This window comes from Salmo trutta, chromosome 24 (genome assembly GCF_901001165.1).
Source record: "Salmo trutta chromosome 24, fSalTru1.1, whole genome shotgun sequence".
NCBI lineage: Eukaryota > Metazoa > Chordata > Actinopteri > Salmoniformes > Salmonidae > Salmo > Salmo trutta.
The window spans coordinates 14,810,987-14,827,835 of record NC_042980.1 but is presented as its reverse complement, the minus strand read 5'-3'; the positions used below and the strand labels follow the sequence as shown (position 1 = coordinate 14,827,835).

At 43.1% G+C, this 16,849-nt stretch overlaps 2 protein-coding genes across 5 annotated transcripts in view; both read right to left on the bottom strand.

Annotated features, from left to right (window-relative positions):
* Positions 1 to 1,056: 1,056 nt before the first annotated feature.
* LOC115160766 (cell division cycle-associated protein 7) lies at positions 1,057 to 4,668 on the bottom strand. The gene is made up of 10 exons (XM_029711154.1): positions 4,560 to 4,668; positions 3,703 to 3,834; positions 3,470 to 3,589; positions 3,148 to 3,360; positions 2,981 to 3,055; positions 2,646 to 2,834; positions 2,336 to 2,470; positions 2,090 to 2,239; positions 1,854 to 1,990; positions 1,057 to 1,757 (listed from the first exon to the last, which is right to left on the bottom strand). The coding sequence occupies exons 1-10, from the start codon at positions 4,578 to 4,580 to the stop codon at positions 1,727 to 1,729; spliced, it is 1,203 nt and encodes a 400-aa protein (XP_029567014.1). The 5' UTR covers positions 4,581 to 4,668; the 3' UTR covers positions 1,057 to 1,726.
* Positions 4,669 to 5,014: 346 nt separating this feature from the next.
* The window catches only part of LOC115160765 (mitogen-activated protein kinase kinase kinase 20), a 53,663-nt gene continuing 41,828 nt past the window's right edge, over positions 5,015 to 16,849 (bottom strand). The window contains exons 12-20 of one of the 4 annotated variants that reach the window (XM_029711151.1): positions 10,010 to 10,054; positions 9,867 to 9,897; positions 9,615 to 9,751; positions 9,415 to 9,477; positions 9,226 to 9,324; positions 7,074 to 7,190; positions 6,720 to 6,794; positions 6,309 to 6,462; positions 5,015 to 6,161 (exon numbers count right to left, since the gene is read on the bottom strand). In XM_029711151.1, coding sequence (XP_029567011.1) covers positions 5,470 to 6,161; positions 6,309 to 6,462; positions 6,720 to 6,794; positions 7,074 to 7,190; positions 9,226 to 9,324; positions 9,415 to 9,477; positions 9,615 to 9,751; positions 9,867 to 9,897; positions 10,010 to 10,054 — 1,413 coding nt within the window. In that variant the 3' untranslated portion in view covers positions 5,015 to 5,469. Of the gene's footprint in view, positions 6,162 to 6,308; positions 6,463 to 6,719; positions 6,795 to 7,073; positions 7,191 to 9,225; positions 9,325 to 9,414; positions 9,478 to 9,614; positions 9,755 to 9,866; positions 9,898 to 10,009; positions 10,055 to 14,608; positions 16,426 to 16,849 lie in introns of those variants that run through there. The other 3 variants (XM_029711150.1, XM_029711152.1, XM_029711153.1) reach the window with 3 other exon arrangements.

Below are 16,849 nucleotides of genomic sequence, written 5' to 3'. Positions count from 1 at the left end.
CATCTGTGTGCGGTCTTCAGATAAAGTGATGTAGTGCTGGGGGCTGGACAGACAGGACCAAGGAAGGGCTGTGGCTCTGTGTTGCTCAATGTGGCATGGCACTCAGGGCACTTCAACCCCCATTCCCTCCTTACAGGTACCCGACAGCCCACCACCGTGCGCTACTCATTTACTGCTACACTGGTTTTCATAATTAGCGCCGCAAGGCCTCATTAAATCCGCTCTAATGAATAAATATTGTATTTCATAGCCTGATTACCAGATCAGCTCAATGCTTGCACGTCGTAAACAATTATTTCCCTAAATATTCATCACCTCAAAGTGGATGATCATTGGTATTTAATACCAGTATTTTCAAGTGCATCTTTATTATGCTAATAATAGATTTTTAAAGATTTGTTTCTGGGGGAGAAAAAGATGATCCAAAAAATATTGAAGTGTGATGTAAATGATGTAGGGAACAGAGATGACAACCTAAACACAGCATCACTGTATGGATTTGTGGAGAACAGCTGTTTAAAGCAGTAGAACTTGCTTCTTTCTTTGCACATCTCCAGATGTCTACTTTTAGAAACTGAGGATGCTATTCAGACCAAATCTGTGGCGTACCTTGATCAGTTTATTTGAAACAGTCTCCAATATTTTTCCAATGTCAATTCAAGCCATTTTCTACTGCATGTGACAGAAGGCAACGGACTACTACAAACTTGTGACCAAATATGTATCCTTTTGTAAACCCGGCAGCGCACTGTGAATTAAAGTAGCTACTCCTGTAATAAGTCTTACGCCAAACACACTCAAGTGTTGACTGTAATTTCAAAAGGTAAGTGTCAGTGTTAATGAGAGCATGCTCACTGGAAATGGCGCAGGTCAAATGTAGTACATTTTCAAAGGATTAATAGCAATGAACCACCAAAGATTCACCTCACATTTCCTGCGTGGTGCCACAATACTGAACAGAAAATACAGGCAATAACTTCCTTGCTACTTGAGTGACACCTGAGAACATTACTATTTGCACTGTAAAACATAGCTGGAAAATGAAAGGAGAAAGAGCAGAGCGAGAAAGTGCTTTAATAGAATTGATTTACAGGTATGAGATTCCCATTAGACAGTGCTAATTGTTTCCACACCATTAGTGACAGTTATCTAATGAAGGATATAACCAGGCACTGCAGGATATCACACAGTCCCTCTCAGCCCCGGGGGGGGGGGTCAACGGCTCACTGTGCCCTCTCCACCTCAGGGGCATGGTTGGACAATGACGGACTACTAAATAGTCAAGAGTAACCGTGACCGTTTTTTTAAAAACTTTCCAACAGCTGAGACTAAAACAGCAGACAAGCCTTAATGAAGTTAAAAGCTAATTTTCTTACAGAAAAACAGATGAATCTCGAGTACAATTACCGTAGAGCCCAACTAACCTTTACACATTTGATATATTGGGTTTAATCAGAACTTGCAGGTTAAAAGTGAGAACGTCACAAGCAAACGTAACTATAAACATTGAAGAAATTCATCATAACAGTATAAACAGTGAGGAAAACTCATATCAAATTACGTCATGTAATTGATGTTAAAACTTTATACATTTAAAACAATGTAAGAAAAAAAAAAAACAGAATCAGGAGCAATAGAAGAATTCACTGTTTTGCATTACAGAATATAGAGATATTTAACATAACGCTGTCAGTCAGGTCCAGAATCAGGTGACGGCCTCCGTGGTTTACTGGCTCTCGTCCATTTCCTTTTTAAGGCTGCAGAGAGAGAGAAAGAGCCATGTTTGAGTTCCCAGCACAGTAGCAATCACAGTACTAATACGATTGAAGTGCTTCAGTAGAAAGAGCATGCACCTTTTTAAGTAGGCATGGACGTTGTCATAGCCGTGGTATTTAGCCAGGTAGACCAGGACTCCAGTGGCACAGCGACCCTCTCTGGCTCTACAGAAGCTGCAGTTACAGATCCCTCTGCATGTCGGACACTCCCACTCCTGCAACATACCGAGGCGAGTTCAACCAAGGCTGCACAACAGTCAAAGAATGAGTCACCGTTTCGTGATGGCTTGGGAGTAGAACGGTGCAGTACTTACAGGATCCAGCAGGGCATCTCGGACCTCCTCTCCGTAGCGGTTACGGAGACACGGGCCACAGAACTGACCCCTCACCCCTACACACTCCGGGTTACGGCAGTTGGTCTTGGTGTCGATCGTCTTCTGGCGGCACTGGTGGCAAGTGGATCCCTAGGTCAAGAAATCAGAGGGGTGAATTTGCTGAACACGGCAGTACGAATGTGAAACCTTGCTTTTGAGAACCACTGTAGGAGAATGGGAACTTACAGTGAAGCTGTTGTACACCTTCTCCCGCACGCTGTTGGCGATAAGGTCCAGCTCCATCTGGGAGATGTCCTCCACAGGCCGCACCACATGAGGAATAGCTAGCACCCCGTTGTAGTTGCGCCGACGGGGCGCCTTCTATGAACACATTCACAAATATATCAACCAAACTGACAATTCCTGGAGTTCAGATTCACTATTGTTGAACGGCCAGATCAGGAAACTTCAAAATATTTAACTTTACTTGACACTCATCGTCACCAACCAAACAGGTGACGATGAGTGTCAACAAGGGTATGGGTGTGCCACTCACCGCCTCATCCACCTCCTCATAGTAGGGGCTCCTGCGCACCAGGTTGAACTTGTCCTCCTCTTCCTCTAGAGAGGGGCTGGGGGGGCCGTCCACCAGGGTGCGGGAACGAGTATGGGGCCGAGAGGTGCGTTCAGGGTTCTTCCTACGGGGTCCTAAGGCTCCCAGAGACTGGCGGGGGGCACGGCGAGGCTAGAGAGGAAATTGAAACATACCCAATCAAATACAGTCAACAAAAAACAAAACAAAAATGGTAGCTAGACATCAATAGTAAAATCTTCGGGTTTTCTGATATGCGTTTTATAGTACAGCCTCATCCTCCATCTTGTCCCACTTACCGTATTCATCATAGGCAGGGATGTGCTTCTGGGGAAGGCAGGTATTTTGTTGAGTTCTGCCATCAGCTTTGCAAGCTAAACAAAATAATTGAAAAAGAAAAATGAGCACTCAAATGTCACTCAGCAGGCAACTGCCAGAATGACTCCTGTGAATGAGCCCGTCCTACCATTGCTTTGTTCTCTTTAATGTTAAGCGCCCTCTTGTCCATGAAGCCTCCCTCCTTGGAGTCAGACTCTTTTTTGGGCTGTTTAGAGGGCTCTGCTGCAGTAGTCTTCTGGGTGGCCCTCCTGGTGGGGAACTTCATGGCCACCTTCAGAGTCCGGGACCGACGGCCCTTCCTCCGAGGCCCCACTGACTCCTCCGAGTCAGAGTCCACTCTCTGAAACACACATGAGCAACATTCTGAAAGGTTATTGTTTATAGTAGCCACCATTGTGTAATAAAATTAAGCTGGTAATATCAAGACCAAAAAAATGACAAATAATCACCATGGCACTCATTTCACTGCTGAAAGCATTCTCGAACCCAGTGAGAGACTCTTCCTCCGAGCTAGCCTCAAACACCTTGGCTCGCTCCGCCACCTTCTTAGCTTCTCTGAAGCTACTTTTCTGCACAAAGTGAAACCACAACCTTCAGTTTCATTATCAACAAACTCATTAAAATGAGTGAATATGGTAAAACATGAATTCTAGCTGGATGGAAACGTAACAATTCGGCTAACCGTGTTGGCAAAGCCACCATCCGAGCCAAAACTATCACAGCTGTCATCTGAGGAAGAGGATGTCTCCATGGGCACGTTACGGAAGCTCCGCAAACTCATCCTGATGGAAGGAGGCTGGGGGGCCTGCTGGAGCTGGAGAGACAAGCGGAAAAAGTTAGGAAAAACTGAATGCATAGAAGCTCAGACCATAGACAAACACAGTGAGTACTATTTGTTTTAGAAACTGCCTGCACACTGCTGCCCTCCTAGACAGGGAGAGAAGCAGCAATACCTATGGCGGTAGGGGTGTGACTGCAAGATCCATTCCGGACACCACAAGGTAAGTTAGCCATGATATAGCTGTACATTAGCTAACACAAATGGATCTTACAAGGTCTTTGAAGCTAGCTACAGTAGCCAAGTAAGATTCACTAACTTTGATTTAGGATACAACCAACATTCGAAAAGACAAAACTTGTCAGGATAAAATATGAATCTGAGTAGCCAAAAACTGTGGTGTAACTAGTTAGTAGCCACTGAAATGGTTGATTAAAAACCTACCTAGTTAACGTTACTTAATATATCTTTTTTTTTAAACTGTCTAGATTCACACATGGTAGCTAGTTAGCTAAGCAGGATACTTGACTTGAAGCAAAGGTAAAGCAACGGTTGCATAGGCAGTCTGCAGCAACTTTTGCGGGAAGTATGCAACAGCTTGACTAAAATGTGAGCACGAAAATAGAAGAGTTGACGTTAGCTAGCCACAAGTTTACCACAGCAGATTTGTAGGTAGCTATCATTCTCTGCAGCTATCTAGAAGTACCCTGTAACATTTTGATACAGTTATTCAAATAAATATGTAATTATACATTCCTTACCTTAGAGCGAGATGGAGTCATTTTGTTTTCTTGAAAGTTTTCTGCAAAGAAAGTCACTCAAAACTCGTGTAGACGTTTCTGCAGTCCTTTAATGAATGCAGAGAAAGACTTGCAGATGGAACTGAGAAATTTCCCGCGCCAGGAAAGTGTCCTAAAAGGTATATAAACTTTTTTTTAAATACGAGCTAAAAAGAAAATGGAACACACAAATCTGCGACACAACAAATAAGAAAACATATATTTTTTAAAATACTGCTGTGAGAAACATTTTTTGTTTTACAAATATTTGAAAATATTATATCATATACTGATCCACCAACTTGTAACCTTTCAAGTACTACGCCCTGGCGCGAAATCATAGCGTAGAACTGTGCATAAAGGGGCGGGTTTATAGAAAAACTCCCGCGTCCTTGCCACCAGGTGTGGTGGTCGTGTTGGATAATGAGAGAATCGTATGGTCTTCATGTATGTTTATCTTTCTTTTTTTTTACTCTACATATAGTTACAACCTATATAAAACATCAATACGTACATTAACTTTTCTATATTGTAAAAGGCACAATTATCTCTCATAAATAGAAATATTACAACAATGTAGTCAATACAATTTACAATAGCCTTATATAAAACAGTTCACATATACAACTACAAATGATATGTAGCCTTACATGTTAAATAGAAAAGATATTTGAGTGCACACAGTACAATTCAGAATTCAGCCCTAAAAGACTGAATTGTGTGCATTCCCTAAATCACAATTCTCCCTAGCTCAAATGCCTCCTAAAAAGATCCCTCAAGAGAGAACGTTTAAAAATGTATATTTTTGAAGTAGTGTGAAGGATAATGTTCAAAGTAAACCTGCTGTCCAGTCTATTCAGACATGTAAACAGTTTCAAACAGCGAATGATCCTCAGCTTCGACCACCTCTACCCCCTCTCCTCGGTCTTCCTCTGACCTGTTTATTGTCCTGTCGCGGTAACCTTTTCTGGCGCTCCACTTTGATCCATCCCCCCTCACTGACTTTAGCCCCCTCTTGCTCTGTACTGGGGTTTTCCACCGCTGGTGATATTCCCGGTATCACCCTGGGGCGGTTCTGAGCTACTACACTGTAACTATGGGACCGAGGCCTCCCTGTTTGCTGTGAGGTTCTGCTAGACTTATTCTGTGTGAAGTTGCCCCTTGTATTGGACCATGCACCTCTGTTGTGGCCCCCTGTCAATGAGTTTTTAAAGTAGCTGCTGTGCCTGCGGTAACCTTGCACTGCCCCAGCACTGAGCGGGCGTTCACGCTCCAATGCGCTCTCTGAGGTGGTGCTGGAGGGGCTGCTGCCCTTTGACCCCAGGTAGAGGGGGGAGAGCATGGTGGACAGGCCGGTGGTGGGGGATGAGCTGCGGGAGCACCAGGGAGAGAGGGAGCTGCGGTTGGGAGACCTCCGCACTGCTGCAGCGTAGGAAGAGGCTTGGTCTCCATACGCAGACAGGAACTGAGACAGGGTGCAGGTCTCTGAGCCACCGGTGGGGGTCCGGGCACCATGCTGCTCTGCTGCTGACTGGTTCTTCAGCTGCCTCTGTCTCAAGTTGTACATCCATCTGGGATCCACATCTGGAACATGAAAGAACATCCACTGGTAGGATTGGCTACATAGAAGTGTTCATACATTTGTTCGTTCTGTATTTAAGACAGCTTTAAAAATGGACCACGCTTTGGATGCAATGAAATCTGCATCCAAAGCACCAAAGGAAAGTTGACCTTTTGAATCTGATCTGCTTCTGGGGTTCCCTTCTATGTTCAACTGGGTTGTTTCTATCAGCAGCTCCACAGTCTTGATCTCATCTCGTCCACCGATGGGGTTCCACATCACTGCATGGCTATACCTCGTAGACCTTGGTGATCTCACATCATTCTAGTGGCAAGTGTAGGGACACAACAATCACTGTAGGCGATTTTAAACATCAGATCACATTTACACGTCAAATTAAATTCACAATGCGTTTCATTTTTTAAGACGTACCATACAGTACACTGTGAACCTACATTTTACTGTAGAATTGTATTATTGGTCATGACTAGCCTAAAGGTGGTGTAGTGTAGGCCTATGTAGTGCAATGGTTAGGTCATTGTAGGACTGTCTCCCTATAGGATATGTTTTGAATGACTAACCTCATAATTAACAATGCAGTCAACAACCTGATTGTCCCGTAGTCCAACTACCCATTTGTCCATCACAAATGGGGGCTGCAAGGAAATAGTTTGATAAATGGTAATTAATCATCATGCATAAGCTAGCTAGCACTGTGCATCTTCAACACTGCAATGACATCAATTCAAGGAATAATTACATTTATCTGGAAATACAATGAGGGATTTTAAATGTCATAACATTTAGCAAAAGGGTACGCTCCTTCAATGGTCATAAAAACCCATCAACAAAGAAATGTAAAGGACAAGTGACTGTTGATTTTAAGTCCGGATGCCCTTTCAGCACATGGCATGGCGTAATGCTTATGATCACACCTTGGTCATCTTCAGGACATCCACATCTTGTCTGTTGGCATCAAAGGTCACATCCTTAATGTACGTTATTGCAACTTCATCTCCGTCAAGTTCCATGTACATTTTCCATTTGCAGTCCTAAAAAAAGAGAGATTGTAGGTCTTACAGTATATTTATTTATCCCTGGCTGGCTCCAAACTATGTTGCTTTCCGCAAAAAAAATATTCAATATAACTGCTATCAATTGAGAACCTAACTTCATTTTTTCCTAAACCAACAGCACAGCCTAGAGGTAGTTCCTTAGAATTGAACATTTCTGTAATGTGAATGAATATGAAATTCTGATCAAATTTGACAGCAGCACAAGTTATGTTGTACTTTTAGATTTGAATTCTGCTTTCACCTAGTATCCAGTGTGAGTTGCGTTCAATTAAGACACATGTTTGAAGATTGAGTGCTTTCCCCCCACTTTTTTTGATGTGCTCTCAGAATCGCAGAGGATAGCATGTCTCTTGAATGATCATAGCATGAAGGATGACATAACAAGTGGTCAAACATGAATAATAATAATGAGAATATTAACAACCTATGCTTGCAAAGACATTTATTTTACTTCAGGGGTAAACATAAGTTGCTATGGTGAATACCTAGTATTATTTCCTGCAGTGGATATGGTTTGCAGAATCTTGACACATGGTGCTATTTTTTGTGAAAAAATATAGAGTGTAATGCTAATGTTATTCCAGTTAGCTGAAAATAAACTCAGTATTTCAATATTTTCTGCTCAATGGACATAGGGATCAAATCCTCACTAGGAAATACAAATCTGAGCAAACCCCAACGCCATACTCCTTCTGAATATTGCATGCTGACAAAGCAGTAATGATTTTGCCATCCCCAAAAGCCAGCCATAAAGCCACAGGTCACTGCTTAACCACACAGGGTTCACGGTGTGGACCAATCTATTGTGTGGAGGATCACAGAAGAAGACATCAAAGAAGTGCCACTAACACACTCGTCTGAGGAGCCTCAGCCCACTCCTGCACCGTCCCCAGGGACTGGCCGGGGCTCAAAGGGGGAGCAAGTGTGAGGAAGGCTCTGGCTCCGAGACACACCAGGCAGCGGCCCTGTGTCGGCCCTGGCCAGTCGCACCAGGGCCCCCAGGTCCACGCTGGTCTAATCACTCCAGCAGAAACAATGTCTGATAATGATGCCCAAGACCGGAGTGCGTCTGCTCTAATGACAACTCATACATAATTCAGCACCTTTCTCTTGGCTGCGCGGTGATATCCTCATTAGTAGGGGACCCTCAGTGGTTGTCAGATGGTGGCCGCACAATCGCAGGCCCTCATTTTGTCTTTGAGAAGTGCAGCTGCTACCATGACACCGCCAGCAAAGAGAGGCGGGGAAAAAAGCAGTGCGGGTTTGTTTTATTTAGTGCAAAAAAACCTTCCAGTTTGTAAAAACAAGGCTGACACAGAACCTGACACCAGGCAGGGGAAAATAATTAGCTCTCATTTTCTCAGCCTCCTGTTTCCTTCTCCCTGCTGTGTTTTCTACCCACTAAAGCACCACATGTCAGAAGAAATGGGAGGCAATTAGCAGGCTCGTTTCAGCCCCGCCGAACTCACTGAAAGGGGACTATTTATGATGGGACAATGAACAGCTGAAAGATTAAATAACATTTGCCTTTTAAAAAGAAAATGACTTCTGGCTAAATGGGCTATTTTTTTATGAAATTCAAAAAGCAAGTGGAGAAGCAGCCTCTCTCCAGCGTTTGAGACCCTAACAAAGGACGATGAGCAAGTGGGGGTGGATGGGATGCATGGCTTTATATGAAATATTTATTCATCTGTTTCTCTTGTAAGGATATGTCTTGAAGGCAAAGCAAGCTCAGTGAAACAGTGGTCAGTGTTTGCTTGAGTTTGATGGGGAACATATGGGCATCTTTACCTAGGGAAACAGTATCTTGAAGATGAGCATTTCCATCTTGACATACCAGTTTCAATCTTATCTGACAACAAGTTAGCTATTACTATATGCATTTGAACCAAACTGAGACTAAATTATTTTACAGACGCATTTGAAAATGCAGGGACAAAATATCTAAAAAAGTACCAAGACATCTTGGATATTTGTCATAGAATATTTTCAGTGTCCATTGAAAACCTACTGAGTGACCTGTTCCTGCTTTCCAGTGGTGCCCAAACACCAGCTCCAGATTAACGATCTTCCTCCTCTCCTCCTCCTCCTCCTCCTCCGCCCACTCATCCTGTGGAACAGAGATTTCCAGACTGAACATATTGTAACAGTAAACAATGCCAACCATTTCATAACATTAAAGATAAAGGACATACAGTACCTTCATTAGTGGAGGGAAGTGGAAGAGCCCAATGTAGTCATTGGTTAGCTTTTCAATTTCACTCTGTTGGAGAAAGCATGTTATACATAGACTTCAAAATAATTTGTATGAGCATATTGCTCAATTTCAATAATTATACCATATGGACACATTGTGAAATGGCTGGCTATTTCATGCTAGTTTCAAACATAATATGGTACCTTGAGGTGCATGATGTGACCTTTGGACCTAACCCCCAGGTCTCGCATGTCTGTTTCCGTGAGCAGCAGCAGCCTCTTGCCAGTGATGTGGTTTTCCTTAAACAGGTCACCATACAGCTGCATGCCATATGCCCCCTCTTCTGAGAACATGGAAAACAAATGCAAATTAAACACATACACACCAAAATGATGGGTTTATTCATTTGAACATAACTACAGTATAAGAAATCTATATGGTGACTTTGAACATACCCGCCCCAAATATCTGCTGCATCCAAAAGTACTGTGGGGATGGAATTGGAAAAGCATTATTATTCATAATCAATGGAGGCATAATGGTTATTAATGGTTAATTAAACAAAATAAGTAATCGATTGATATGTGTTGATACTGACCACATGTTCCTCTGTCCAGGAATGAATATGAAGGTTGGGAAGGAGCTGCGAGAAAAAGACAGAACTGAATTAGTACTAGGGAATACTGCTTTAATGGTCACGTAATCCAAATGGGCACAGCTCAAAGAAAGAAATGCTGCCTATTCTTTATGTTTGGACTCTTAACACCGATTTTGCATTTAGCATTCATGTGTGCAAGTAAATAATTATGAACATCAGTGCATTACATACAGTATACATTACATATAGGCTTACTTCAGCCACACTCAAGGTCCTAAACAACATACATCATAACCGCTATCGATAAGAGACATTACTGTGCAGCCGTATTCATCGACCTGGCCAGGGCTTTCGACTCTGTCAATCACCACATTCTTATTGGCAAACTCGACAGCCTTGGTTTCTCAAATGATTGCCTCGCCTGGTTTACCAACTACTTCTCTGATAGAGTTCAGTGTGTCAAATCGGAGGGCCTGTTGTCCGGACCTCTGGCAGTCTCTATGGGTGTGCCACAGGGTTCAATTCTCGGGCCGACTCTCTTCTCTGTATACATCAGTGATGTTGCTCTTGCTGCTGGTGATTCTCTGATCCACCTCTACGCAGACGACACCATTCTGTATACTTCTGGCCCCTCTTTGGACACTGTGTTAACTAACCTCCAGATGAGCTTCAATGCCATACAACTCTCCTTCCGTGGCCTCCAGCTGCTCTTAAAAGCAGGTAAAACTAAATGCATGCTATTCAATCGATCACTGCCCGCCTGTCCAGCATCACTAATCTGGACGGCTCTGACTTAGAATACGTGGACAACTACAAATACCTGGGTGTCTGGTTAGACTGTAAACTCTCCTTCCAGACTCACATTAAGCATCTCCAATCCAAAATTCAATCTAGAATTAGCTTCCTATATCGCAACAAAGCATCCTTCACTCATGCTGCCAAACACACCCTCGTAAAACTGACCATCCTACCGATCCTTGACTTCGGTGATGTCATCTATAAAATGTAAATAAAATAGCCTCCAACACCCTACTCAACAAACTGGATGCAGTCTATCACAGTGCCATCCGTTTTGTCACCAAAGCCCCATACACTACCCACCATTGCGACCTGTACGCTCTCGTTGGTTGGCCCTCGCTTCATACTCGTCGCCAAACCCACTGGCTACAGGTTATCTACAAGTCTCTGCTAGGTAAAGCCCCGCCTTATCTCAGCTCACTGGTCATCATAGCAGCACCCACTCGTAGCATGCGCTCCAGCAGGTATATCTCACTGGTCACCCCCAAAGCCAATTCCTCCTTTGGCCGCCTTTCCTTCCAGTTCTCTGCTGCCAATGACTGGAACGAACTGCAAAAATCTCTGAAGCTGGAGACTCATATCTCCATCACTAGCTTTAAGCACCAGCTGTCAGAGGAGCTCACAGATCACTGCACCAGTACATAGCCCATCTGTAAACAGCCCATCTATCTACCTACGTCATCCCCATACTGTATTTATTTATCCTGCTCCTTTGCACCCCAGTATCTCTAATTGCACATTCATCTTCTGCACATCTACCATTCCCGTGTTTAATTGCTATATTGTAATTACTTCGCCACCATGGCCTATTTATTGCCTTAACTTACCTCATTTGCACTCACTGTATATAGACTTTTTGTTTTCTTTTGTTCTACTGTATTATTGACCATGTTTTGTTTATTCCATGTGTAACTCTGTTGTTGTATGTGTCGAATTGCTATGCTTTATCTTGGCCAGGTCACAGTTGCAAATGAGAACTTGTTCTCAACTAGCCAGCCTGGTTAAATAAAGGTGAAATAAAAAATAAATAAAACTTCATTCCAAGACACGTTTACCATGTCTTATAGCAATGGTTTTTGCAGCTATTGTTCTGCAATCAAGATTACTGGGTCCTTAATGTCTATATCAAACTAAAATGTGTCCAATGCCCATCTGACTGGTCTTTCATGATGCATTTTAATGATAAATCATTTACTGTTCATTAAGTGTAAACAGGCAGAAAGTAGCCAGACAAAATACACATTTTATCATTATGATCATGAGGCTGCTATGTGGTGGCAGAAACGATGCACCGGGAGAATTGACGGGAAGATGACTAAATTAATGACTAATCAGAGCATTCTCTATTTGCTTCCCACGGAATCGTATAACAGCCCAGAGCCTGAGATGAATGGCAATCTCAACAGATCGCATTCAAAGAGGGCCGTTTTAGAATTAGCGCGATACACTTCTTTGCAGCCTCCTTCTAAAGTCCCTCACCCCCAGCTGCATTTTTCGTCTACTCCAGTGGTATGGTTCGGAAGTAATCACATAAAAAAACACCACCACCCCTACTGCCACACTTCCATGACAGATTTTGCCTAATTAAAGTGACATAATATCGCGATTACAGGAGCCATATTGTATTTCACAAATTACTTCAAATCGTTTAATAAAATCCTAAGCATACTGTTGACAAACGGAAACAGATCTTAATTGATGACAGGAGGGGAAGGATGGGGGGGACATCAGTAGAAATTGCTCTGCCTTTGGGATTCCTTTGGCAGGGAAGAGGAGTTCAGTAGTTCACACAACTCTGCCCCCATGTGGAATGGGAGTATACTGTAGTAAGTTGATTACACTATAGAGGCGGACAAGCATTGGAAACCTGTTGGCTAGTGGCTACACCACAAATTCAACACGACTTTGTCAATCCCCGCAGGGGCAATTAAGCAGGCATTGTCTGTAAGTGTAACATATACAATTCAAATTGATGTTCTGCGCCAAGTATGAGTGGTGCCCAGTTAGCTAATGATAGAAATCCCACCATTGACAATATATTTTTTTGAAGCCTTGAAGACTACAGTGAACATGGGTCTAATGCAAATCAATTAATGTAATATGACTGGTTTCAGGTCTTACATGTTAAAACATAGTTATTCCAGACCTCATCTGAAGTTATATTTCTAACACCAGTCACATTTTGTTCATTTTCTCCCAGCACAAAATGTGTATCTTATTTTCTTGGCCACATTTGGAATTTTGTGGCTAACAAACCTTTGTTGTGACGTTATTGTAACGTTAATGAATTAGTTGTTAGATACAAGGTTAAAAAAAAAACTGGGAAAACCAAGAGGAAATGTGAGAAGACAAAGGTTGAGGATGATAGAGTGGGAGAATGGCGTCCCTTAAGAGGGCAAGAATGAGATGAATGTTAGGAGAAGTACAATATTACCATAACGAGACATATACATCAACGGAGGAGGAATGGAGGGAAAAAGAGAGGCAGAGGAGGTCGAAGAGAGACATGGAGGAAGAGGGTGAGCTTGAGTCGGGTAAACATTTTGGAAAGAAGGGAGATGGTTTGTCGAAGAATGGCAGAAAGTGTAAGCAGTGTGAGACCTACGCCAGACTGAAGACAGGAGGAGAAATGGAAGTGAGTGAGTGCGAATTATCGGAGGTGGCAGGTTTGGTGAAGTCCTGGGAGCCTGAGGCTTGCCCTGATGGTCAGGATAAAGACGAGTCTGTGACTGTAGGGGTGACATTTTTGGAGGAAGTGGACCCCTGCCTTTTGGCTGATCCATTTGTGGTTTCAGTGTGTGAAAAAGGAGTTGGGTGCTGTGGAATCGGTGAAGGTAACCCAAAGTGGTCTTGTGATAATTGTTAGTGTTTCTGCTGGTCAGAGGGAGCAAGGGCTTCGCACCAAACAGATTGGGACAAGAGATGTGACTAGAATTGCTCTCAAGAAAAGGGCGCCATTGAAAGGAGTGATTACTGGGGTAGCAGTAAATGTGAAGGTTGACCAACTGAAGGGGAAGATTCCCGGTGTTTGTGATGCTCGTCGTTTGGTGCAACGCAGACAGGGTGGCGTGAATGGAGAAACAAAAGAGCCATTGGCTGTTCCTTAGTCTCTGCCCGACAAAGTGATGTTAGGATATTTCAGTTCTCGTAAAAGCTTATGTTGTTACAGGTGTCAAGTTTATGGGGATGTGGCAGCAGTGTGTAGGAGGGAGTGTCCTAGGTGTGAGAAGTGTGCAGAAGGGCATGAGACAAAGGAATGTGTAACATTGGGGAAAGAAGTGTTGATTGTAGGGGTGCTTATGGGGCTGGGGATATCAGAAATGTCCGGTGCAAGACAGGCAGATTGAGGTTACCAGGGTCAGAGTAGAGCAGAGGGTGTCGTATGCTGAGGCAGTGAAGAAAGTTGAGGAAGATGGGTCAAGGGGGAGGGATCCTGAGAGGATTCGTGTGAGTAGTAGATCTGTATCAGTACAGAGGGATAGGCCAAAATATGATATAAGCTTCAGTAAGAGTAAGTTACCGGATTAAAGGGTTTGTTGAGCGGTGGTGTACCGTCCTTTCAGGCTGTTGGCCTGAGGTAGGACTAGAAAAATTTAAATAGTGGAGTAGGGTGGTTGGTTTTTAATGAGTGTAGGGTTAGATGGTAGGGTATTTGAAATGTATTTGACTTTTTCAAGCAAAGTATAAGTATAGTTGGTGGCGGTAATGCAACATTTATTGAATGCCAACCGCCGTTAAACCTCACCGAAGAAGAAGGAAATGTAAGAAAACAGGGAGAGTAAAAAGAACCAAAGCAGGAAGTTTAATGAGAAAATGTTTATTGAAAAACAAGGAACAGTAGAGGTTGCAGCAAAATATGTTCATATCAAAAAGCAGTCGGTCTAATAGAGTTATGGTACACCATTAAAGAGACACTATCGGAATAATCCAAGGAATTGGACTAATCCAAGGTGCTGAAGTTTGCATCGATCATATCGCAACTCTGGGTATTCGATGTCTTAAATACCTTACAAAGTGGTTGACTTTCACATCAGGAAGTGTATCGGTTGGTTATTGTCTATGTCAATGGATGGGCTTCGGCGTGACTAGGTTTAATAACTACACAACAGAATACAAATACAGTAGAAATAGGTGAAACCTGCAGGGCCAGAGTCAGACAGAAATATCCTCCATATTGGATATGTTTAGAAGAGATGAGGTCCCATATGACCATACATAGCAGAATTTACAGGGCATTTGGTGATGGCACTTGTTAGGCGAGCTTCAATAGGCTCACTTTGGGGGTCGTTAAACACACTTTGGTCTGTGGTCAAAACTGTTGGTGCAGATGCAAACATGTTTAGCTGATAGATAATCATTAGCTTAGAGTAGCTATCTAAAGAGTATTTCATATCATCTCTCCAAAGAAATACTGTTATTACTTCCTAAATCATTGAATGAAAGGCCAACCTACCACTGAATAACAGAGTTAGTGGAATAAAGGTCCTTAATAGCTGCCTTTTGTCTATGAGAACTTACCCCTGTCAAGGTGTTGTAGTCTAAGGTCTATGCTACTGCTCAAACATCCTGATTATATGCATCTATAACATGCAGCTGTCAACCAGCACACGAAGCGAGACGACACAAACACCCGTAGTGCACTTTACACCAATAAGCCATGGTATGCGGGCCTGAAATCCAAATATTCCAAACACTGTATATACAGAAAAAGGGCATAGGAAGTCTGTAGTTTAACATGGCTATCAGGGAACTTTTTCTCTCTCTCGTGCTGACACGAGTCAGGGTCAGCTGAGGGACACAACATGTACTTTCTCGTCCTGGTGAGAGACTCAATCAGAGCAACTGCACTCCACCCCATTCAGAACAAATTGGCCAATCTTAATGTCAGCAAAATGTCATAAAAGCTTTGACTCCTCAATGCAAGTTGCTCACATGACTCTCTCTTTACAGCACGGCACTATACATCCAGTACATTAGGCATTAATGACATCCATGTGAGCCATGTAGAAGGAAGGTTTCCAATACATTGTGTTCATACGGCGAGAAGAACATCTCTGTGCTACAACAAGTATTGTATCTTTGGATATGCTTTATTGTTTTTCAAAAGAAAATGGATTGTTCCAACAACAACAAAAAAACTGTCAAGGAATAAAAAGCTATTAGTAGTGAATGATCTAATGTACGAAGACGGCGTCCATAACACCAGCCATGTGAAAAGGAATATGCATGGGCGCTTGCTGCGAGACCACAGTTTAGACACAGGCCAAAGTGATTGATTGACAGATGTTACGGATGCTACCAATCGGGTTGCTCTAATCACTGTCGTCTGACATCCCCAAGGCCATGTTGATTTTGCGGCCCTCTCTGACACTGCTGGACTTGGAAGAATTCTGCTTGGCCTGCATGTTGACCTGCATGCCAGAGTGCAGGACGGGGCCCCCCATGTCCAAGGCAAACATGCCCCCAAAGCCCTTCATCATGGCCTGCAGACTCATCCCCTCCACCTCCCCGTTACTGGAGGATGTGATCTGACATGTCGTCTCCGAACTGTTCGACTCCTCCGTCTTAGACTCATAGAACGACTCAGCGCTAATCTGAGCCGCCACGGGTAGGAACAGCAGAGAGGGGAAAGATGGGGGAGAGAGGATAGGGAGGGAAGAAGACGGAGGAAAAGAGGACGGGAAAGAAAAGGAAGGAAGGAAATCAGTCTTAGACCACACACACACTGTACACCAAGACGAATGATTAAATGTGATTTGTTTTTATACCCATTATAAAAAGGTGACTGTCAAACACTAGAAGAGTAGAGTTGAGAGATAAGAGTAAATTGGATTACCAGAGAAGGTTGGACTGAAACGATTGGAGTCTACAGGACAGATTAAGGTAGGAGAAAGGGAGAAAGCTACCATGGTAACATCTCTCAGGATGACCGTACTGATTCTTACCCAATACATCAGCGCATGTATCAATTTAAACTAATGTCAAATTGATACCAAGGCAAAGCACTGTAAGACATTCCCAATGCATGGCTGTAGAATGCAA

Excerpts from the sequence above, each read along its gene's own strand:
- LOC115160766 (XM_029711154.1), bottom strand. The coding sequence starts at position 4,580 with ATGACTCCATCTCGCTCTAAG. Across the intron at positions 2,835-2,980 it reads CCCTGCCTATGATGAATACG|CCTCGCCGTGCCCCCCGCCA; the intron begins GTAAGTGGGACA and ends TTTCCTCTCTAG. Across the intron at positions 1,758-1,853 it reads GTCCATGCCTACTTAAAAAG|CCTTAAAAAGGAAATGGACG; the intron begins GTGCATGCTCTT and ends CTCTCTCTGCAG.